This window comes from Trachurus trachurus, assembly GCF_905171665.1.
Source record: "Trachurus trachurus genome assembly, chromosome: 6".
Lineage (NCBI taxonomy): Eukaryota > Metazoa > Chordata > Actinopteri > Carangiformes > Carangidae > Trachurus > Trachurus trachurus.
This window is the reverse complement of record NC_139897.1, coordinates 24,212,163-24,237,895: the sequence shown is the minus strand read 5'-3', so window position 1 is coordinate 24,237,895 and position 25,733 is coordinate 24,212,163. Positions and strand designations below refer to the sequence as shown.

The 25,733-nt window shown below is 42.4% G+C and overlaps 1 protein-coding gene across 7 annotated transcripts; it reads left to right on the top strand.

The window, feature by feature from the left end:
• Positions 1–550: 550 nt before the first annotated feature.
• LOC310987984 (protein arginine N-methyltransferase 8-B) lies at positions 551–22,109 on the top strand (the record flags this gene model as incomplete). 7 transcript variants are annotated; one of them, XM_083974461.1, is made up of 10 exons in its annotated part: positions 551–619; positions 4,324–4,548; positions 5,992–6,147; positions 12,040–12,103; positions 12,758–12,900; positions 13,823–13,910; positions 15,237–15,352; positions 18,699–18,849; positions 21,471–21,592; positions 22,026–22,109. In XM_083974461.1, the coding sequence occupies 10 exons, from the start codon at positions 551–553 to the stop codon at positions 22,107–22,109; spliced, it is 1,218 nt and encodes a 405-aa protein (XP_083830587.1). The 7 variants fall into 7 exon arrangements, with proteins under 7 accessions (XP_083830587.1, XP_083830586.1, XP_083830585.1 ...); XM_083974460.1 differs by having other exon boundaries at positions 4,318–4,548; XM_083974459.1 differs by having other exon boundaries at positions 4,312–4,548.
• Positions 22,110–25,733: the final 3,624 nt, after the last annotated feature.

Here is a 25,733-nt window from a genome sequence, read left to right as displayed (position 1 = left end):
GAGTGAGGCAGCAGCGGCTGCATTGGTAGCCGACTATTTTTAGAAACAATGTTGCGGTGGAGGAATCAATCAAACTGGGGCTAAAACTGTGTTTTCATGACAATCCGCTTTTAGCGCTGCAGCCTTCTGAGATCTCAGATCCATATCTGCGCTCTCCAGGTCATGGGATAGGACGTTAGCCTACATTTGTACCTTTTTTTTTCTCTCTCTCTCTCAGTCTCAGCTGATTGATGCCTAGTGATGCCTTTTCCTCTCCTCATCTGGAACCGGTGGACTGCAAACTTTTGCACCATGGGACCCACCACACTTTATGGCAACAGTGGCTGCGACGCTTTTGGGACCTCTTGTACTACTTCTGTGTCTCTTCACAGTCTTGTAATTTCTAGAGAACACTGCAGTTTGGGATGTGAATGAGAATTATTTGATGATAAAGAACAAAAGAGGCTGAGAACCGGGAGGAGCGTGTTGTTTCTTTTATTTATTTATTTTTTTACCCCCCTCTCTCTCTTTTCTTCTATCAAGTGCAAGCACATTTTTTTTGCTGGCTCTTATGGGAATTAAGCACTCGTCCCGCTGCATGCTCCTCAGGAGAAAAATGGCGGAGTCTGAAAGCAGTGAGGTAAGTGTGACAGACACCTTTGATTTTCCTATAAGTAAAAGCTCAGTTTATTACCCCCCCTCCTCCTCCTCCTCTTCCTCCTCGGAGTCCTGAACGCACCCCGCAGCTCGTGTCCTACCTTTAGTAGAAGTTGCATCCCGGACAAAAATGCAGGATGCTGCTGACTGTCCGGATAGTGAGACAGCAATCTTGGAGTAATTAGTCTCTGTGATGAATGAGGATGTTTATCCCCTCCAACACACACACTCGACATAATAGGGATTTTGTGCCGAGCAGGCGCGAGGGATGTCCGAGTGTCCCCAACACCGACTGCACCGACAGGATCATTGTTGCTGTTCTCCTCTGTCTGTCCCGAGGTTAGATTCGCTGCATGTGCATTGGAGCTGGAGTGTGCTTTCACTTCTGTTTGACCACATAGGACAGTGACAGGAGGATGGAGCCAAAACTATCTGTTCTCTCTCAGACAACCATCTAGATGCATTTGCGTTAAAATGCAATGGATGGGAGAAAACGGGAGGGGAGTGAGTGCTGCTGCTTGACGCCGCACTGGGATCGGAATTAACTTGCGCTGTCCAAGGTACTGCAGCAGCAGCACCTTGCAGAGGGAGCGCGGGGATGTGGAGAGTAGGGTGAGCAAAAAACAGTGTTTCTAGTAGTCTGTGACCACAGTGGGACTCTAAATTGGGGGGGTTCCTGAAGAAAGGAAGTATCTTCTGTAGTTTAAAGTCCAGCTTTCACTGCCCCTTCATAACCTTGCACTGCAATTTCCCCCACCAAATGTAGACTCTATTCACCTCTGGCTCCTCTCCTCTCCTCTCCTTTTTTTTTTTTTTTTTTTTTTTGGAGGCTGCACATTCAGCAGAGAACAACATGATCCCTATGTTTTATTAAGTCCCGTACCAAATCTGTATTCACACAGTGGCTGGATACTGTGGAGGAGAGATTGCTGATTTATACGAAAGTGCTGCTTAGAGGATTCAAACACTCTGTGAAGTTGTAGATTGCCTCGTGTTGCTTACCTCCTGCATTATTCATCAGGAAACGTTTCCTCAAAGCAAGTTTATTCACGGGAGAAGCCCCTCTTCCTCACACTCTGTGTTTTTGTCAATAGGCTCGTGCATCTCAGGGCAGAAGGAACCTGATACATGATAATAAGAGGACACCGGTTGGTTAGATAAATGTATTGATGGATGGATGAATGGATGGAGCTCTCTCTTCTACTGCTGCTCTCTGCAGTTTTGGGTTGTCAGAGGTGTAATGGCGGAGCATCAAAGCAGCCTTTTTTCAGTGATCTGAAATATTAAAATGCAGATTTCCTTTGACTAAAATCTTTCCCTGCAGAAAGCCATGAAGTATTGCATGTGATATTTTTACAGTTCACCCATTTACCTACAAGCCAACTCCCCTGACTTCACCACAGGAGTAACAATACACAAACAGAGGCCATCCTCCAGCAGTTAGACTTGTCCCAAAGTGAGTGTGTCCCCCACTCACCAATTACCCAAGTGAAGGTCCCTCTCAAATATCAAGTCTGGGCTCAGTGTGGAGCTGAGGATCCAGTCTGAAATAGAAGCTCAGATGTGTTGATGTGTGGTTGAGGGTCAACAGCAAGGACAAGGACGAGCGCCGCCATCACCACCACCACCCTCTCTGTCCCGTGTCAGGGCATCTCAGTTACACTCACTGCAGCTGCTTCTCCTCTGTGGACTGTGAAGTCGACTTTAATCTGTCCCATAATGACACCCCGTAGTGATTTTTGTTTTCTCTGCGCCGCACCCTCTGATTCTGTATTAAACTTGGCACCCTTAATCACCTCCTCTGTGGCCCTGTCTTGTAATTATTGACTCTGAGCGTTGGCTTCCAGCCAGCTGTTTATCAAATGCTGATTTATTCATTTATTGCTTTATGTTTTTTCTTCTTTAAGATCTGTTCTGATCTGATGATGCACTTCAGGTCAGATACTTAATGGAAACATGTGATTAATTATAGCACATATTCAGGCCATTACATTAAAGTTAAGCACGGTGTCATTAATGATTAACATGTTGAGAGATTATCTATAGCAGAAATAGTAGGTTGATACTGCACTGACTCTCTGCAGATCAACTCCGTGGCTTAATGGATTAAGAGAAGTTCAACAGTTGGTCTTTGCTTCTAAATTAAAAGTCAAACCCTCGTGAAGTGTGTCACCTTTTATATAACTATTACGACTCTTTGAACCGAGCACAGAGTATAATGTCACAGCCTGTGTATGGCTTTTTTAGGTTTACATTTTTGCATGATTTTTATCATCTGTTCATTTATTCAACCACAAATTCTCTTATTCACATAGAAGCTGCGGTTAATTGATCAGGCGTCATCATAGAGCTCATTCACAGTATGGTGTTGTCGAACCTATATGAACATCATGATCCACCGTGTTGTTGTGGCCCTGGGGTTTTCACACATTTTTCTTGGACACCGTGTCCTAGTCTGTGCTGCAGCGGAAGGGAAGAGCAAAAAAATAAATAAATAAATAGTGAATGATAGTTATTCTGAATGGATGGATCCAGGTGAGAGGAGAAGAAGGAGCAACAGAAGGGCAATCGACTTGTGCACGGAAAAATCAATTCCACTGAAAGAGATCTGGCTTCATGTCCAGCAGATATGTGCCACACAGTGCTGTCGCTGTAAATCACACAACAGTATGACTTCATTTATTAATGAGGCTGTCCACCTCTCTGACTCTGCTCTATGTCAGTTCTATTAAAATAAACTGAAGGATGAATGATAAATGTGTCAGTGAAACCATTCACTGAAGGTACCTCATATTTAGAGAGGATGTTGTCCATTGTCTCATCAGTGAAGCTGGAATCCCTCAGTTACAGGTGACGATACGTGCAACACATTAACTGCTGCTCTCAAAGACACAGTGGCAAAACTTTAACACACAAAAACTAGTTTAAATTCTAGCAGCATGTTTCATAATGTGACGCAAGATCGGACTGATACAGTAGATGCAGACTGAAGAAGCGATAACAGTAGAAAGGAGAAGATGTGTTTGCTGCTACAATTTCATAAACTAAAACTGACTTTATTGCTGAAATATTAAATAGATACCCTGTTATGATACTGAAATATCCCTGTCAGCTGTCCAACAACACATATTTCTGTCCACCTTCATGTATTTATAGAAGCTAGAAAGTTGGAATGAGAATAAACACCAGAACGGCTTCTTGGCCTGACACTGAGATGCTGTTTCTCCATCCCTCTCCCTCTCTGTCAAACTCACACACCAACACACACACACACACACACACACACACACACACACACACACACACACACACACACACACGCACTCCATGACTAGACCTCTCCCAGCATGCCTTAGAGGTGATAATCGGGGCATTATGGATGTACCTTCTGTGCAGACAGACTGTATGTGAGTGATCAGTGATTCTCCAGACTCAGCTGGACTCTCTGGTCTCAGTGAGCTGCAGGCTGACAGATGAGCCGGGAGGCACGAGGGCAGATAAAAAATATTAAGGGGAATTGATAATGAGTCTAAGCCAATTATGTCCTTGAATGCAAACCACGCCCTCTGGGTTGCTGTCACATCCTTATTTGGCGTGCTATGCTGATCAAAACCCAGTCATCCGTCTTAATAGAGGTCTTTTTCTCCTTTATCTCTCCCTGTGCAGCCGCCGCAGCCGCAGCCACAGCCGGTCCGCATAATACCATCACAGTCGGCACAGCCCACCTCGTTGCCCAAGCCTGTGCCTTCCCTCCAGCATGCGCAGCGGCCTCCTATACCACCGCACACGCCCCACGCCGCCAGCCTCCCGAGCTGTCCGGGGCGGGGCAAGATGTCCAAGTTCCTTAGTCCAGAGGAGATGACCTCACGGGACTACTATTTTGACTCCTACGCCCATTTTGGTATCCATGAGGTACGTCTGTAGAAACTATCACAGAGAGAGAGAGAGAGAGAAAATCAATCTTGTGGTGTGTTATTCTCAGTCATAATTATGCAGATGTGAAACATGCATATTGTTGTTCACCAAATGCAAACATGGAACACAATCTGTCATAAAACTAACATCTTATTCTTCACAGCGGATGTTATATGAGAAGCCAGTCAGTAAACAGCATTGAATGCACCTGTGCAATTGTGCTTGTAAAACTGTTCAGAGATGCAACAGATTAACATTGAACCAGATGTAGTTGACATTTACATGGCCTCCCCCCCCCCCCATAAATGGCTCAGATAATACAGTTAGACCTCATGACTTCCTGTTTGATCACTGGCGTGGCTTCTCAGTGAACCTCTGGCAGAGACACAGTGACTGCACATCACAGCGCTGAACTCTCCGGATAAAATGTCATCATCATAAAAACCATCAGGACTGATGATGGCTAAATTGCAAATGTCCAAAAGTCTAAAAGTTAAACAAAGAAATCAAACACAACCAATGAAATTCAAATGCAGATGGTTGGTTTGGTTTCCTTTGCTTCTTTTCCTGTTTTAAACATTATCTTTTTAGACTGATGATGATTTAATGATGTGAGACTTTTCCTTCACCCTCACGATCTGTGCTGCTGCCACGGCAACCTCAAACAACCAAGAGCTTAATGTGATGGATGGTTAGGGCCGTGATTGTGGTTTCGGTCAGCCAGTCTCATCAAAGGACAGGAGATCTGAGAGAAAGTTTGTGCCTGGGAGGCTCAGCTCAGGGCAGGTGCCATGTTTAAGCTCCACACATAGCAGAGTGTTGGACTCGACTGGTGCGTGTTCAAAAATCCTCAAACTTTTCAACAGTGAGACATTACTCACCACTTGTCGTTACAGTATGTCTCTCCTATTTCCACCACTCGGGAGCTGATATTTCTTGTCTTTCTAGGTGGTTACCCTCCTCCCTTAGGGTTCAGCGGCAGTCTAAAGAGGGGAGAGAGAAGGAGTTAGAGGCGGCATAAAAAAAAAGAGAGCACGTTTCTCGTGTGACCTGCAAGATGAATTTTTTATATTTTTGGAATGTAGGTCGGTGTATTTTTGTCATTTCTGAACATTATTCACACTCACAGAGAGAGAGAGAGAAAGAAAAAGGCAGAGACAGGGAAAAGGTGCAGACAGGCTGATCCTGCAGGCTTATTCAGAAACACCAGGCATGGATTTGAATGTAGAAGCATACGTCTTCGGTGGAATAGAGTGAGATTAGGTGAAGCCTGTGTGTGTTATTTGTCGCTGCTGTGCTGCAGATATACCACAGTGAACCCACACTCCCAGTGTCCAGACAATGTTTTTTTCTTTAATTCAACAAAATAAATTGTCTCTCTCCTCAGGGGTTAGCAGAAGTCAGCGTCCTCCTGATATTATTTGTCCTATGTTAAACCAGGAGATGCTGAAGGACGAGGTGAGGACGCTCACCTACAGGAACTCCATGTACCACAACAAGCACGTCTTCAAGGACAAAATAGTGCTGGATGTCGGAAGCGGGACTGGGATCCTGTCCATGTTCGCAGCCAAGGCGGGGGCCAAGCACGTGTACGGGGTAAGACGCCTTTCCTCTCAGTGGAGGAGCCCTATCATACGGAGGCATCAAGGACCTGACAGGCCGTTCACACATATAGGATACATCATGTATGACTGGTTTCTGTACCTGCATTTGAACCGTCCTCCTCCAACTCACTTCTCATCTTCAAGAAATATCTTGTCTGACAGGCAGGTGATAAAACCATGTGGCCTCTCAGGCAGGTTGACAGGCTGAGCCGTGGCCATTTGAGAGCTCTCACCGTTATCTCGTATACCGGAGCAGAGGTAATTGCTAGTCAGAGCATGTCTGAGAATACATGCCGGGCGGATACACACTCCAATAGCTTGGGATAAGCACGTGGAACTTATTTTTTTTTTAGTTTTTTGCTTCAGACAGCGCATATTTGCTTCAGGGGGAGGAATGATTAACTCAGAACTGCCAAGAGAGTTGTTCTGTGCCACTGGTTGACATTATGTGTTTATATGTGTGTGTATGTGTGTGTGTGTGTGTTTGCCTTTTGTGTGTCTTGTGTTTGTTTCCCTTCCCTCTTCTGCTGCCTCACTCATTTTCTCTCTCATCCCGCTTTTAAAAAGTGAAATCTCAATCCGGTTTGGGCCTCAGCTCACATTTGTGTTGGTGCTGTCCGTCTGGAGGGGTTCTTAGCAGCGTAAATGGGCGTAAGATTTAAGGGATTTAGTTCACTTTTGACTTAAATCCCTTCAGTTTTAGCTCCGCACCAAAAAAAAAAAAACTCATATACCTTCATAATACCTAAAGCTCAATATGAAAAGTGGAAGGACTGGGCTGTGGGCCAACGAGAACATCATCCTGTCATATGGACTCTATTAGAGCCCAAAGAAAAAGTGATGACTTCAATTCCAGATCCACCAAGTGGTCATAAAAGACTCTTTGGTGCTACTAAACCCCATATGTCAGGGAGCTAGACATCCGGATAGACTATGCCTTCATTTCATATCCATGATTTGTATCCCATAAGTAAATGATTAACATAAAAAATAATTTCTAAGGCTTGAAAGCTGAAATTGAGTAAAGCAATCGAAAATTAGAATAATTTCCCCCTTTTTTGTTTATCTCCTCATTATATGCTTTGGTATTTTTTATCTATTAAATAACAGAAAATTCTACAAGTCCAACAGTGGCAGTGCAGTAGTATTAAAATGCTTATTATTCGCACCCAGACAATCTGCAGTGAGTGTATGCAACCAATTGCCAAAGCTGTTATTTCAATCAGGAGATATGAGCAAGAGGAATAAAACAATATGAAAAATTACAAGTGCAATGTAATTTACCGTGAACAGATGGAACAGACTTTGGCACGTACACCCCAGCTGGAAGTGGATCACCATGGAAAGCAGTCCAGAGGTGTGAGGTCCTTCCAATTAGAGGAAACCTCCCCTCAGAGCCCAGAGAGACAGTGGTTGGTGGTGATAAGGGATCATGGAGTGCAAGGATGAGAACGTCTTCATGAGAGGGTAAACTTCAGGCAGGTCATGAAATGTTCCCGGTGCTGAAACGACAGCTGAATGACAGCAGACAGAGAGAGAGAGAGGACATGTTTAAAGTTGACAGCTTACTGAACAAGCGATTGGCTCAAGGCCAGGCGTGTCAGGCTGTGATTGGATGAAGACAAGGAAGAGTTGGCAGAGCTTAGAGATGAGATGGATGGACAAGGAGATGGACAAGGAGACTTACCTGTCGCAAAGAGCTGCTGGTTACACCCAGTCCATAGCACAGCACAGGAGAAATAAAATCATTTAGTAATTTTGCAGCTTACCCTTTTCAACAGTTAAAGGGCCCTGAGCTTTCACTCTGAAAACTTGAAAAGACACAGTAAACAAGTTGTGTGTCAAGTTGTGTCTGTGTAGCAAAGTGTCACTGGGGTTTGTAGCTTTGAAGGCCCCTTTGGGCAGACAGCGACTCCACTGCCTTGAGTCTTGCTCTGTCTCTGTCTCTGAAGGTGGCTCTGTCCTCTTCCACTCACTAAACACTGAAACACGTGAAGCAGGCTGTAGCTGCTCTCACGAACACATGAAGGGAGATGGATAATTTTCAAGGAGGAGTTGATGGAGCATGACTGGGCCTGAATGTGAACACAACTCCCAAGGACTGCTGCTGCTGAATCATAAACACACATAACATAGATGAATATGAAAATTGGGTGGCATCCAATTCTTATATTCCTTCCTATACAGTACAACATCATTAACACTGAAGCACTTGCAGCTATAGTGCTACCCTTTGTCTGATTAGTTATACATGAACACATTCTATAGTTAGCAATGATCCACTAGACACCTCAACACTATAGCTGCTACTCTAATACCAATATAGTAATAGGGACTGTAACCTTAATCATGCACTGTACTTCCTGTATGTTCAATTTTATTCTACTTTTTGTCAGAGGTTTGCAGTACGGAAGAGTATTAGGGCTCTCATGAATTTAAAATTATTTTTTTCATTATGCACTTCTAGAATAAACTTGAAATGTCGAGAATAAAGTCGAAATACTGGTCCATCAAATTAGTAGTGGAGCGTGACTGACAATTGCATGCAACATCCTTGGAGTGTATTCTCGACATTTCGACTTTATTCTCGAAGTGCATAATGAAAAAAGTTATTCCTCCTCTCATTTTTTTTTTCATGAGTGGCCCTACAGTAATACTCCTCTGTATAGTCTTATCAATGTAAACAACATATTTTTCTTGGACAAAAAGTGAAGATGCAAAAGTGTCTTTTGGAGTGTGTTCTTAAGTTGTGTGCCTGGAACAATTTCATGTTTTATATTAAGTATTGCATATAACCAATCCCCTATATCTTTCCAATATTTATCAATATGTGTATGTAACTCAACATTGCAGTTTGAGATTCAACTTTGCATTTACATTTATTGTTATCCAGACTTTCACAGGATGCACTCTGGTCCTTCTTTACTTGTTTTCAGCACACTGTGTACTGTAAGTGGAAGGTTAACAGCTCGGGCTTGGGGGAGAAGAAGTGCCATGACACCTGGGTGAAGTTACAAACTTGTACTTGCTGTGTCTCTGGAGAAGAGGCCTAGTGGGAGCCTGCAGGGCTGAGTACAGTGACAGTGACTCTTCCTGACACTATAGTGAGAGGTGCAAGAAGAGGCATCGTGTGAGGGGGTGTTGACTGTAAACACGCCTCCAGGCTTCAGTGCTGCTGCCACTGAAGCGTGACTCTGATGGACACATGGCTAATGGCTGTCTGTCCTCACAGAGATTCAGCAAGACATGAGGAATCATTGCCAATTAGAGGGGCTGGCATTGGCAGGCCCTATTATCACACACTGAAACTGACAGTGACAGCACAACACACACACACATCTGAGTGCATGTCTTCCTACATCTGTTGTAACATTAAGTTTTGCTGTTTGTTTACACAGTTTGATACAGTCTGATTTTTAATGGACAGCTGCGTCAGAAGGCTGTGGGCGCCACCGGCAGCCTCCCCGACCGACAGGTCCTCTGCTAATAGGCAGCAGAGAACAGCGGCTGCTCCAGGGAGGCTGAGAGCTAATGTGAAGTCCTGCATCCTGTATGCATACTCAGTGGGGAAACTAGAAACCTCAGCAAGAAGCAGAAGCAGAAGCAGAAGTTCACTCTGCAACCAAAAATGTAAAATACCCCTTCATTTGTCCACCTCACAGTCGGTGACTTGCCCATAAAGCATGTCTAATCAGTTCCTGCCCCTAAAATAAAAGACCCCGTAGACCTCATTCTTCAATGAAAGTCCAAGGCACAGCTGAGCGCTTCAATTTTTAGGCCTGCTCTGCTCTCTAGACAAGGGTCCCAGCCTGGCTTTTGCTTCTTTTTTTTTTTTTTATGATCCAGAGCACCTAGAGTTCATTCAAAAGTCCTCTGCTTGATTACGACCAGATGGATTTCTCTGGCAGCATGAATAAGTCCACACACCTCCGACAAACAGTCAGAGGTCCCGTGGTAAATTGAACAGAGTGTGTGTGTGCACACTCATGCGAAAAATCTATACTCTCTATAAAAGCTTGGTATTCACAAGTGCCTCCTGCTGAATTGTGTCCTTATTTTGTGTTTGTTCGGTTTGGACTAAGAGTTCTCTTTATAACTCCGCTATTACTGGCAGTGGCACCTCAATAAATCAGTCATGTGCTGTGCGTTGGTGGGCAGAGCAGGAAGTTACACAAATAATATGTCAGGCAAGTAGCTCTGCTCAAGATCCAGAAAAGAAGAAGAGAAAAGGCGACAAAACGTTTAAAAAAAAAGAAGCAGATGGACCTTTTAGAAGAACACTGAAATGTCAAAAGAGTAATGGAAGTAAAGCTCAAGGTCTCGTTGTGGCTAAATGGCTGGTTGGACATGAATAGTGACTAATCGTTAAAGTAATTACTTGAAATAAAAAAGGCTGTGGCAGCACTTCGGCTTCAGCTTCAGTGAGAGAGTAAATTCCCTGTATCTTCTGGTACCCCCCACTAATTTAAAACTGACTCCAGGACACCTCTTGTAACGCTCAATTCACCTCAGTGCAGGAAGCCAGACGATGATCCCTTTTCTTTTTCTTTTTTTCCACTAGCAGCTGCTGCCTTCAGGCTCACAAGTCACAAACGTACTGTAAGTGATAAAAACCAATCAAACGCTGCTCAGTATTTGACCCCCCGACCAACCAGGCTGCCAGGTTTTCTATCTGGCAGCCTTGTTTGGTGTAAAGGGAATAAAGTCATCACAAGAGTTTCGTCTACAGCTGAAATACATGTCAGAGCTTTTCTAAGGCGAGCGCAAACCGACAGTGTTTTTACTCAGGACTGGGATGGAAGTCATGCACAGAGAAAGAAAGAGAGTGAGAGAGAGACTGAACAAAACTGATCTTGTTTCCAACCCCAGAGATCACCTTGTGGGTGTTGGACAGACTATCTTGCCAGGAGCAATGATTTAAAAGTAAAGACTCAATTTTGGATTAAGTTCCAAATCACAGGAGGAATTGGACCGGCCTGTGATAAATCGAATGAGGAACACTGACGAGATGAAATGTACAGTACATGTTGCTTCTTTCACCAAGGTTTCAGGATAAACATAATCCTGCCAGCGTAGTGGAAGTACCAGTACAATTTTGACATAGTTGTACTTTACTTAAATGTTTTCATTTTTATGCTACCTTCTTTTCTTTTTTTTTTACTCTGCATTTAGTTTACAACGACTCACCTTTCAGACTTGACATGACACAGTTACACATTAAACCAACCTTTAAGCTTGTGATGCCCTTTTACAAAGGAGATACGCAGCTTGGACCAACTGTCACATTTCACATTATATCAGTTATTAGCAGCTCCACCAAAACTAACCAAAATCGGTTACCATCCAAATCAGTTTATTCTGGACTAAAGAGGGATTTTGACTTGAAGAAGGAATTTTCTTGCAGGGATTGCACTTATAATGCAATATCCTGAGATTGCTGTCATTGTAGTTTTACATAAATAAAAGATTACAGGTCCTGAAAGACTAGCAGTTACTGTACAACTGAAGATGCCATGACTTTAATTATATAAAATAGTGTAGTACTAGTCCATAAGGGACAACCTCTTCAACTCAAGCAGGAGATATGACACTGATAAATAATTAAAAACTACTGCTGAAAACTAAATGACTTGTTTAGTTTGTGACAACACTCTGGTGATGGTTTGGTAAGTTTAGTATGAACAGACCCAATTACCACTCCTCCTCTGCCAATATTATTATATTATATCCGTCACCGTCACCTTCACAAGGCCTCGTAAGGAAACTGAGGACATGTCAGTGCAAGCACAGTGGACGTTGCATTACAGATATTCTTTCCAAACTATCCGAGATCCTCATGTGCGGGTCGATTAATTCCCTTCCCTTTCTTCATTTTCCCTTCCAGATTGAATGTTCCAGTATATCAGAGTACTCAGAGAGGATCATCAAGTCCAACCACCTCGACAGCGGTAAGAGCTGCAGCTGTTCCTTATCTCTCCAATTCGATGACACTGCACTTCATCCATCAGCCCAGGTTACTGTTGTGATAGACATGAGGGGAAGGGAGAGGAGGCTGGAGAGGAAGAGGAGGGAGGGGATCTGATCTTAGAGGATGGTCAGACTCAGAATCTGTTTGACATCCCTCACTGCACTGGCTCGGCTCATTTGCATTCATTTTCGTAAAAATGCTTTCAACTGGTGCAACTTCAAAGCGTATGTTGTATCGTATAACACCTCTGCAAGTTTGAGAGCAAATTTTTAAAGCCAAGCTAACGACTGCTGCGCATCAACCAATTAACATTGACTGAGAAGAGAGTTAACAGCAAATCCTCTCTGGGTTTTAGACTGTGAATGAGGAGAAAGTAATCAGCAGGCACTCGAATCACGAGGGAAACTCTTCAATAACTTCTTGCCAAAGCAGAGCAAACAAAACCGGAGTCAGCTAATCACAGTCAGGGCAAAGATCCACTCTTTCAATGTGAAGTAGGTCCCAGCTGGGCTGATACCATACGAACAGCAGGGATGCCATGATTGCACATAATGTACAAATGGATTTCTTTCTTTCTTTCTTTCTTTCTTTCTTTCTTTCTTTCTTTCTTTCTTTCTTTCTTTCTTTCTTTCAGTGATCACCATCTTCAAAGGTAAGGTGGAGGAGGTGGAGCTTCCTGTTGAGAAGGTTGACATCATTATATCTGAGTGGATGGGCTACTGCCTCTTCTATGAGTCCATGCTCAACACCGTCATCTTTGCCAGGGACAAGTGGCTGGTATGATAAGTGGAGTTTGTATCAGTAGTAGTGTTTGCCATGATATTGTCCGTTCATGTATTCCTATAATAACAACAGAGGAGTAACAGCCTGGAACAAAACAATCTCTGTTATTAAAACCCATAAGAAATTTCTAGGTCCGAAAAAATAATTGAGAAGATAACCTCATAGAAAATTAAATCAGGGGCCATGGCTCTTTAAAACAGTTTACTGTATGACCCTTTAAAAAGAAGCATTGTGTCCTTGCAAAGTGTTTTTCATGCTTGTTGAATATGAATGACTTCCCACCAAATTAAAAAAATATCCTAGAAAAAAAAACAATCAGTTAAATCTGAAATTAGCTAACTTTTGAATATGAATGAATATGTATTTTAATTATTTGCTTTGTTGTTTATATGGAAGCCCATTACTCTTAATCCAAAAAGTATTTTTTAAATCATCATTCTTATTGTTTTTTTTTAATTACTCAGATAACTGTGAATATATGTGCCATTGCTTCATTAGTTTGATGAAATATGTAGAGAAGAGAGCACAGTTTACTGGGGAAATATGCCATATTGTAGAGATGCGTATTACTAACATACAGTAATGCTACAGCTAACGGCAAAAGATAAGTTAACTTCATTGTTAAACTAGATTTTTATAAAAACTAAAACTAGGAATAATATGTTTTTTATTCCATAAATATACTGTTGGAAGGATTTTTCCATTTTTATCCGGCTACCTCATATTTCTGCTTGACAATTTTTTTTTATCATTGCTTATAATTATAGTCCTGTAGTTATTAACAATAACGCCTCAATAGTTCCAACTGGTTCTTGGCTGAGAAATGAAATGTCGCCACCGGAGCTGTAATGTGGACTTGTTTTAATGTGTTCAGGATTAATTGCTGAGTTATTTCCTCGCCTCATTTGTCAAACAGAAACCTGGTGGATTAATGTTTCCTGACCGTGCCTCTCTGTATGTGGTGGCCATCGAGGACAGGCAGTACAAAGACTTTAAAATACACTGTAAGTTGAGTGTGTGAGTGAGTGTGTGTGGGAGTTGAGTGTGTGCCCACTACCTGAACCTGTACTGTGAGATGCCACTTACCTGCACTGTGCCGGTGTTGCTCGGGGTTGCTCTTTGGATGGCTATGACCAAGATTATGTCTCTACATTATAAATGAACCACGGATGTTGAACATCATCCTTCCACGCCTCCGCATCGCACTCACACACAACTGCATGTTGCGCTCGTACAGTACAGTAACACGGGCTCGCCAGCTCCGCAAATGATTTTGAACTTTTCCTCAGGCACAACACTGGGGGCGATAATTGATATTATAAGTCAACAAGCCTCTCCATCTCTGTATCATCCCACTCTAAAACCCCAGCAGGAGCACTGTGGGCGATGTTTTGCTGCTGGACACAAAAGCACGAGAACGGCGCCAAAGTCAATGTTAAGCCAGTGCACAACCCTAGGATGACACAAGGCAAACAGAACCGTAGCCCATGGGCCTCCTACCCGCACTCCCCCATACATGTGGGAAATTATACAACCACGACGCACAAGATAATATCCACAGAAAGTCACACACAAGCCTTCCACGCCTGGATAGTTCAATTTAGTTTGCCATTATTCTGTATCTCAGAAGTTTGCACATGTACAGACTGAAGTGCGTGGCAAGACAGGTGCAAATACTTGACCACAAACTTCCTTTTCTCCAGGCAAATGTCCAGAGACGACCTTTATAGATTGAGGTAAATGCAGGACCTGTATTCTGAGAGCATCCTGTGGTTATTAGTGCTTCTCTGGGTTGCACGCTGCCCGAGTTAAAGCAAGAAATGCAAATACAGTACATTACAAAAATCCCCGGTGGTTTGTGACCTGTTCATTATCACCAGCCCTCGAAAACCCACTCAAGCAGTTCTCTTCCTCTGGGCTCACGACAAAGATGTTTGCTCACGCACTATTTTCAGGAGCCTAGTGAATAATTCATGTGATGATTTAGCCCGAGCAGTGAGGCCATTCCAGGTAAGAGTGGACTCTGTGTTCAAGGGGTTGTCATATTTACTGATCAATACGATGTGACTTTCATCCATCAAAATGGAAATTTCTCCAAACAAGAGGGAGTCGAGCGCTGAGGTCACACAGATCACATCACGCTCTGGGAAGCTCTGCGAATAAACAGCCGCAGCCCAAACATTCACATCTCCTGTGGCTTTTCTCATCCTAGAAACTTAATGATAACTTGGAAAAAAAATAAGAGTGTGTAGTATGTTTGCATTTTATAAACATCAAACATATAAAAAAGAACATATATTTAAATAATTCATCAATCATGTATTTGACAGGGTGGGAAAACGTGTATGGCTTTGACATGACCTGCATCCGTAACGTGGCGATGAGGGAACCACTGGTGGACGTAGTGGACCAAAAACAGGTGGTGACCAACTCCTGCTTGGTCAAGGTCAGTGAAATATTGATCATATTTTTCTAAACTTCCATCGTAGCTTATCAGTGGACTGGTGAAGATCATGAAATATGACTGAGAGCTCTGGGAAATGACATCTTCATCAACATTTTCAGTACTGATTATTACCGGCACACACATATACATTAATACCCACTGACAGGTGATGTGAATACACTGAATAACACTTCACCATGGCACCTGTGAGTGGGTGGAATATATTAGGCAGAAAAAGTGAACATTTTGTCCTCAAAGTTGATGTGTTAGAAGAAATGGGCAAGAGTAAGGACTTGAGCGAATTTGACAAGGACGACAGGGTCGGAGCATCTCAGAAACTGCAGCTCTTCTCTTGGTCTGCAGTGGTCAGTATCCCCCAGTTTTGTTTTTTTTTTACTTTGTTTTTATCTAATATTCTTTGCACAGTAATCCATTGACTAACTAGTCAGTTTTAATGTATCTTTTTTTTTATTTTTTTTTATCTTATTTTATTTTTTGTATTGTATTTTTGTGTCCTTTTAAGTATTATTTATAGTATCAATATTTTTTTCATTACTGCCATATGTTCAAGATGTTCCAAGTGTTTAATGTTAATGACTAAAAAACAATAAATATATGTCTAAAAAAAAGAAAAAAAAGTCCAAGGGGGGAACAGTGGTGAGCCGGCCATAGACTCAGGGCCAAAGCTTATTGGTACATGTTGGGAGCCAAGGCTGGCAAGTGAGGTCCGATCCAACAGACCAGCTCATTTGCTCAAATTGCTGAAGAAGTTAATGCTGGTTCTGATAGCAAAGGTGTCAGAATAACATAATGCATCAAAGTGTGTCGCCTATTTGGCAGCAAAAGGGGGGGCTGATACAATATTATGCAGGTGGTCATAATGTTATGCCTGATCGGTATAAGAACACACTGTAAGTACCTGCTGACAATGATTATTAGGTAAACATATTGTGTGACATGCAGCGGCTCCAGTTTGACCTTGATGTGTGGCCTCATCTGTGTTTTTCACTGTGTGGATTAGACTGATCAGGCCTCTGATTGTGCTCCTTGTCATACTGACCTTCTTATCGCTGGCATTGATTAGACAGCTCTGCACTGTCTCACCTCCGTCCTGGAGGAAAATTGCCACACGATCACAATCACGATCACACCCCGTGCACCTTCGCTGCTGATTGACAACAAAGAAAAACAAACAGACTCATTCATTTTTAAATGCAACTGTAACTGGCAAAGTGATCAGTCATGAGATGTAATCAAGCTGGTGGGAAGACTGCTCATCGGTCGGCCCTGTGAGAGAGGAAAAGCACTACAACACACACTGTTACCCCTCTGACAAGCTTTATTGTCTTTAAATGGATTACTGCATGACCTCATTAAAGGTGTACAACCCAGTTATAGTACACCAAGGACCTGGTGTTATTACAGCGCTGCTTGAAACTTTAGGTAACAACACACGGCGAGGACCATTATCTTGTATAATCCTGCAGAAAATAATTCAACCTGCATGATGATGGTGCTCTTTAAATTTTTATTTTGCCTTTAGAGTAATTGGGAGAGGGTAAATATTACAGGGCTGGGTTATGTTGCTGTACTAAACTTTGAAATGTGACTTTGAGAAGTTTACACTGCATGACCAGAGTAAATATCTGGTAAACATGTTAATGAGAGTAATTATTATTTAAAGACAGCAGGGGGTGGGGGTGTGACATTAATATTGCAATGTTTTTATCGCCAACAAACATAAGGCTCATTCCTCCACAGCAAATGTGGCATCTGGCACCAAAGCCGATGAGCAGGCAGCGAATATCTATTAGCATCGCTGGTACATGAAACACGATTACCACACCTCTGCCTACATGTTTACCCTGCAGCATATGGTTTCAGGTGAGCTGCACCCCCCCTCCCTCTCTATTACTCAGTTATCAAAGCTAACATAATGTATTGTCGCAGTGCTGTTCATATGGCAGCGAACCAAGGTGTAGAACAGCATGTTCCGAACAGGACCTAGAGGGAGGAGGAGGTATCAGATACCCTGTTTAACTGACTGGAAGCAGGGGACGTACACATGTTTGGCTTGCTAGCAGCATACATGAATGAAACACCTGGAGTCTGACAAAAGAGTTTTTCCCACAACCGTGACCGCAGACAGACTTGCCTCATTTGTGGTGTGGTGCAAGGCGTGCTTGTCCTTTGATGAAGTTCTCTTGGTCTCCTTTATGTTTTGTACATGACATCATACATCACATAGTCGTTCTGCAGAAGCTTCACAGCATCAGAGTTGCGGTTACTCAGCTCTTCCTGTTGCAAGAAAAGCACATAAGAATGAATGAATTTTTTATTTTCGTGTCATGCCACCACTGTGGCCCGTCCTATATGGGATTACCAGATACATTTACTAAGAACATCAAAAAAACTAGACCGTCCTTCCTGTTGGCACATACATTAACTTGAAGACTGCTAACAACATTCATCTGTACGTATATAGCTCTTCTTCTCATTGCCCAGGCCTTTTCAAGATATGAATAAAACGCAAATATATCAAATTGAAAAAGACGCTTTAGCTTCTCCATGTCGTTCAACCACACAAATTCATTTTTTGGGTCTACCTTACTTAATAGTCTTTGTCTGACAGAGTCATCACACAAAGTACAAATTCTATCCTCTTCCGCTTTGCCTACATATCTGCCTGTCTTGATATGATTTAGCTAGTAAGCTAAAGCTAAATCCGGTACAAAGCATCTTCTCTAATTTTGAGACTAATGTTATTTTGTACATTGTCCCTGATACAAATAAATTAAATTAAATTAAATTAAAGACCAAGTAAACTGGCTCTAATTTGAGCACACAGGAATCTTTTCATTTTAGACAAATTATACAAAATATAGCCTAACTTTCTGGGCCAAATACATGCTTTATTTCACAATATGTGCGCAGCTTTGGTTTACTCCAAATATCTAATGCCCATCTATCTTTACTTTGTTGAAAATTTATTTATTTTAATACGTTAATCTCCACTTTCTCTTTATTATAATAATGGTCTTTATATCCAGCTCTCAGAAAGATGTACTGTATATCCCATGCCCCATTAATCAGAGTGTCCCACTCGCAATCCTGTTAGGGTTTAATCCTAGTATCCTATTCCATAAACGTACCATATGTACACTCCATCATACCTCACTGGGTTCCCAGCCCATATCTCCCATGACAGCTAGAGTTGGTGTGAGTTTGTGTACGCCAAGGAAATACCTAAGACTGAAGGTTAAAGAGGCGATGTTTGATATCATTTGGTACTTACTCAGTGTTTTGTTAATGGAGTCCATATGTGTGCATCTCTTTACTCTTTCAGGAGGTGGACATCTACACAGTAAAGGCTGAGGACCTGTCGTTCACCTCAGCGTTCTGCCTGCAGATCCAGAGGAACGACTACATCCACGCACTTGTCACCTACTTCAACATCGAGTTCACCAAGTGTCACAAGAAGACGGGTTTTTCCACTGGTACGGTGCCTCTCCGGTTTCTCTCAGATTACAGCTGCATCATGTCTGTTAACGTGATGTTAATGATAAACTAAACTCAGACTTTCTTCATTTCTGTTTTTGTTTTTTTTTGGGAGTGAAACTTCAGCAATGAACCAGCGCCCTCCAGTGTTCAGATTCAGTATTTCACTGAAGGTCAATGAAAGTGGAGGGGATACCTTCCTGAAGCTGTGGTTGCTCTCGGTTCCACATTAATCTACTGCAGCGATAGCAAATCAATCACACAAGGGGCCAAAATTTTAAACACAAAGTTTGTCGGGGGCCAAACAGTATTGACATTTATTGACCAGACTAAAACTGACAAGATAGAGTGGAGGTGTGCATCAGTGAGACAACTTCCGTGTGTCGATTTGTTGCAGCAGACAGGCCTTGAAGCTTGTTGATCTATTGCTTGGTCATGACTGTACGCTAGCTGTTGCAGTGTATTATTTCACGCGCCACATAAAATTGTATCGTGGGCCAGATCTGGCCTCCGGCCCTTGAGTTTAATATGTGTGAGCTACTGTTTTAACCTCAGACGGACAGAAAGCTTCTGAAAGTGTCCAACATCGCATTGCTATTGTTTGTGGGATACAGTATGTTTCCTACTGGTTGCTTTAAAAAACATGCTTTAATGAGGGGACAGGGCAGAATATACTGATGGACTTTTATGGTATGCAATGTTTGCATTATTCGCAATTATGGGACAGTTAATGTTGGCGCTAAAACTCCCTTGAGTCCAAAATCCAGTTCCTCCGTTTCAGGACAGCTTCATTTATCAATTGCAATATTAATGTAGCTGGAGTGAAATAGGAGCACTGGGATCAAAAGATGAAAAGGCAGCTGCCTGGGTGGTGTTCATAGAAGTAACTAAGCTCGTTAGCTGGTTTACCTCTGCTAGATAGGGGAGGTAAAAAGTCCGGCTGTGTTTTAAGTGAATTCACTTTGCCATCATCCCACGAGATAATTAGAAAAACCTTTAATCATAGATGAAAGAAGTTTTCTGATGTGGTCCTTGATGAGGCTTTAAAGGTAAGGGTCACGGTATATTAGAGGCAGTTCAGATCAGACTGATGCTGATATGATCCAAATAGTGCTGGATTGGAGGAGCTTTGTATGGCTCAATGTGTTGAAAGGCTGTGTGTGACTGACCTCTAGTGGTCTTGTAGTGAAATACATCTTTTAAATGCTGTTTTGAGCAGTTTACCTTTTGGCTTTCTAATACCTGTGGGGAATGACTGCACATTTGCTTTCAAAACAATGACATCAGCAATTCCACATTAAAAAAAAAGTAAAAATTGTTTCCTAACTTCAAGATTTTATGTCCCAGCACACCTTCATTCTGTTGATCTTCTGTCAGCTTGTCTGTCAAGCAAAGTTTTCCGGTGTCAGCCTTTGTCTGCCAAAACTTTAAGATATGGATTTGCACAAAGAGCCAAATTGTGTGATTGACTGCCCATACAATACCAACTCTCAGCCAAGGGGACGAAGGCAGGTAGAGGTCCAAGACTTAATTTCACACTGGACAGAAGAGATGCCGTCTCATCTGCTGAATTAGCGTAAGAAACAGGGCTAACTTGTCAGCGTCTTTACTGAGCTATGCCCGTAAACCAAGAGCCGGGCCTGTGCAGCAGCCTTGCTGATTGGCAGTCTCTTTTTATCTATAGACACACAAAGAGCTCCAGTATAAAGGCAGAGCTACCAACCTGCCCCAGGACAGCTGGCAGAAATTCGATTTAAGTGCTGCTGACCTTTTGAATCTCGGCCAAGCGATCAGTGAATGGTCACTGGGGGAACGTGCACATTTGTTTTAGGGGCTTGGGTTTCACATTGCAGTGCACCCATCCACCTATGTTTCCACACACATACACACACAGACAGATGATTGCACATAAGGCAGCACAACAGACACAGCGTGAAATGCTAATGAGAGCAGATTGACTCGAGCAACAGGGGAGAGGTCAGGAATGTCATGCACTTTCTGCCTTTGACTTCCCTGCTGCTGTCTTGAGCTCAGGGGGAGATACCTGCTCCTCACAACAAACACACCAGCTCAATCCTCTAGTCTACTTCTGCTTTTTCTCTGTACATTTTGTTTACTCTCTATCTGGCATTCCTGTCAGGTAGATAGGAGACTCTATAGGTAGACCTGTCACGCCCCATCGGCCTCCTTTCCCTCTGACTTCTGCCCAGTCTATACTTGAATGGACTTCCACATCCTTGGCAGCAGTAAATAGAAGTTAAATGGGTGGATAAATTACGCATCATTGACGTATTTACTGTTGCTTTGATAGCGAGACATTGAGTTGGTGTGTTGCCAACTTTAAAAAGTTTTTTTAGTGCAACTTTAAGGCACCATTTGTAGGGGGTTATATTGTTACTACTTAAAGCTAACAAATCTTTTACTAAGTTTAGCTTTGTGTTGCGAGCTCCTATGGTCCCATCTAACATTGTATGATGTCACTTGTCACAGCCCGTCACGGCGAGAATTGAGGAATTTTTATAAGAAGCCGTTATATAAGCCATTATATCCAAAGTTAAGTGAAGCATTGTAATATAAAGGCTGCCCTAATGGTGTGTGTGTGTGTGTGTGTTTGTCCCAGCTCCAGATGCTCCATACACCCACTGGAAGCAGACTGTGTTTTACCTGGAGGACTATTTGACGGTGCGGAGAGGAGAGGAGATTGTGGGCAGCATTGCTATGAAGCCTAATGAGAAAAATATTGTGAGTATTGCACAAGCTATAATGTTCATATTGTGTTTAGTAGTGTATGGAATTATAAGACAGATGATGATGGGCTCAGGATTTAATGTGCTTTTTTTTTCATTTTATTTTTTACATATAGCCAAGCAGCTAAGAAATGAGTCATTTCCTGAGCTGCCTGCCCACGGCAGATTGTTCTCTCCTCGGTGCTGGATAGCGGTCAAGCAGGCAGCAGCACTGCGGCGACTTTAAGACAAACAGACAACAGCTTCTATTGTTGACCTTGACAATATCCTCTCCCACTGCTCTGGGTGGTGTCTGACTCAAACAATCTGTGTTGATTCAATAATACCATATTCTCCTGTCAGGTCAACATGCAAAAAACCAAATCGCTTGTTCTCATCTTAACATTTTTCCCCCGTTACATCACTTTTCTCTCTTTTTTTACCTGCAGCGCGACTTGGACTTTACCTTTGAGATGGATTTTAAAGGACAGCTGTGTGAAGCAGCTATTTCTCATGACTACAAGATGCGTTAAGTTTGACAGAGGGGACCTCGGTGCCCCCCCGCCCGCCCCTCTCCTCCACCCATCAAGTACAACCCTTGAGCACCAGAGGGAGACAGAGACACTCCCCATGACAACAGACAGACACACTGGGTGATGTAATAGGGGCCGAGAGTAAAGAGGGAAGACGAGGCCAAAGACCAGGCAGAGGTGGCCCGACTGACAAAAAGCAGGAAGTTACTGATGCTGACTGTTAAACAGTTTTGAATGTAACACTGACAAAAAAAAAAGAGGTCAGGAATATTTTCTAGTCCCAATGAATGTCATAGATTATTGATGTACGTGTGGTGTGGTGTGAGATGGAGTGATGTGTGATTTGTTCGGTATTTATCTCCCTGAAATCACTTGGACCTCACTGAGGGAGAGTTTGGCATTTTTAAAAACACACTACGCTCATCTAATGAAGTTGTACTGTAATGCCCACATTCTGTTATGAATAGTAATAATAAATTATAAGGTGTAGTTCTTATGTCTTACAATGTACTGTAGGGAATGATTGTCAGAGAAACATTTTAATTTATCGCTGTTATCAAATTTAGCAAAAACTGACAACAATGGAAAACAATACAGCCAAGGACAAACCTGCCTAGGTATGCACTGTGTGTGTGTGTGTGTGTGTAATGTGAAAGGTAACGTGTTTGCATAGTGAGTGTACTAGTAGCTTTCTGTGAGTGTGTAATAGAAGGTGTCGAAGCTCGCACTGTTGCACAGCTTGGACTCCAGACGTGGCCTGTGTTGTCAGTTTGAGCTGTGATGTTGACATGCCAATAACACACACACACCTCCCCACCACCCACATCCTAAATGCCTTGACCAAGTGCCGAAGTCTACCGAGTTCTTTTCCGCACTGATGCATTTAGCTGTTTTCTATAGTTTCATGTATGGACATTAAACACTGGACTTTTATTGGTTTGAGATAAGTTGTGAGTTAAAACACAGGCTCAAGCCATGATGAGGCTTCTTTAGTCTACATCTGGGCAGTATTCATTGTTAACCCTAAATCATTTTATGCATATTCCTTTATACCTGGAGGTTGTGCTCATTGAGAAGGCCCGTTTTTAATCTTTTTAGTCAGTGGCATAACATATACAGTAAGTCAAGAGGAGTGAGTGTAATGCTGATTAAACCCAAGACCTGCAGTTTTTCCTGTGCTGATCTAATATATGTCTAATGAGATCAGGAATCCTGTTTCCTGTGCCATATATACAAGCTCCATGATGTGGTACTGGAGTTTACACTCTTATCTCAGTCTGCAGGTTTATTGAAGCTGATGAAAAGTATATTTACACTTCACCTGTGCTCTTATTAAGGTCATTGCCAAGGTACAGTATCTACCAGTGAAAGAACTTAATCAGCTAAGACATGTAGATCCAGGTAAAGACGGGGTTTTAAATGCATCTAAACCATCACTTTAGTGTTCATAGTATTAGCCTCAAATATGCACTAAGGATTACAGTATATGATACAATGTTGTTGGTTTTTTTTTTTCAACTCTTCCCCAAATTGTAACTGTGTGTTTGATGATATAATACTGTCCTGTCCAGAAACAGCCATGAACCAGCCTCTTTCTACAACGTGCACAGCCCCTCATGAATCTTTTCAGGGCTGGAACCAAAATGTACAGTGTGAACACACACTGTGTCATTTATAACGAAAGCAACTAATGCTGATAACAATCATTAAAAAGCCTCAAGCTGAGTGCTGCTTCCTGAGAGCACACGGTTTGACTATTTCTGTGACCCTGTGTATTTTGCAGGGCGACAGCTGGTACAAAAAACAACAAACAAACAAAAAAATAAATGAAGCAATACGATGTTAAGAGTCATTAATGCTCTCTGTCAACTATATATAGTAAGTAATGCTATTACTTAGAATGATAGTATAATTATATTGAAAGAGCACCTGCGGAAACTGTCCACAGAAACATGTCTGAGCTAAGCTGCTCTATTTAAACACAAACCTAGATTGCCATATAATTTACAAGTCATACAGATTCTAATAAATTGGCATGTTAATTCCACAAGTATTACTTATATTGAATATGTTGTTTCACATATTGTCATGTCAACTGAAAAAAGAAATGAAAAGAATAAAAAGTAATGTCCAAACTCATTTCACTGTGTGATGCTGTGTAGCTTATTTCAATTTATTGTACCAGGAGCATATGGTTTAGTTACCAGGGGCCGTATTCACAAAGCCTTTTATCTTACCACTAGGAGTGCTCCTAACTCGCACTAAAAGTTTTTACGTAGGAGTTTTTTCTTAAAAGCTATTCACAAAGCCGCTGAGACCTACTCTTACTAAGGATAAATCACTAAGAGCAAACTAAGAGTGACGCCCCTGGTGACGCCCCGTTGCTATGGATTACGTCAATTCTCGTGCACGAATTTGAGGCGCTCAACACGGTGATTGGTTGTTGAGTGCCGGCTGCGCCCCCCACCCCCCTCCTCCTTCTCCTCCTCCTCGCCGCCGACGCCGCTCCACTTTTTTTTTTTTTTTCTTGCCGTCAGGTCCGACGGGGCTTTTTAGATTGCTTCGAGTCCAAACCACTGTCTCTGCTGCCGAGTTGGGCTCTGAACTTTCTGTCTTTCTCTCTGCCATCTGCATCTTTCTGCTACAGTTTTTGTCGCGTCTCACTTTCTGCAGTGTGACGCTGTGCAAATGCAATGAGGGTCAGTGCGTCCACTCGCAAAGCAGCCGCTGTTTTTTTTTCTTCCCACATTTTAATATTAATTTTCACATTCGTTGACAGCCCTAATATTATATGGTGATCATAATAATGATGAGAAAAGAAAATGCATTACCCACATTTGTGGCCTAGCAGGATTTGAACCCAGACTGACAATAAGTTTAATTTACTGGAGGAGCAGCCTTATCACATGAGCTATTACTACTAATAGATATATGTGTCTAGCTCACCCACCAACTTTTAAAAAATATATTTTTGGCTCACATCAGCACGACTGCATCGCAGCGGTCGCAGTCACCTCGGTCCGACCGTTGTGACGCCGATATTGGACAGTCCGTCACCGTCACTACTCCCGTTTTATAGCGAAAATGTTGTAGATGACCAAAAAAAAAAAAAAAAAAACACCGACAAAAAGGCACTTTGGGCATCAAAGGGCAAAGGGGCAGGTGCTCCAGCACCCCCCTCTGCAGCAATTCGCAGTCCTCCATACATTTGCCTGGCTGCAGCCATTTGCGATTCTTTGTGAATAGGTCTTACTGAGTTAGGAGTCCTCACGAGGACTTTTAAGCTCTCCCAGACTTAGGAGCTACTTTTAGGCATAAAATACTTTGTGAATTACTCTTATTTTAAAAAACTAGGAGTCCTAAATTTAAGACTGACACGCCCACTTTTTTTAGGAGTTGCTCCTAAATTCGGCCCTTAGGAGCTACTTTTAACCTTAAGATTCTTTGTGAATACGGCCCCAGGTGCTTTACATATGATACACACATTCATTTGTTTTTATGCTAATTACATTTTTTATATTTACATTAAAGTGATGTGCAAGACTCAGTCGGCAGTAGTGAAGCACTATGAGTGACTATAGCGCGATATCAAACAGTAAAATCTGGACCTTTTAACAAAACCTC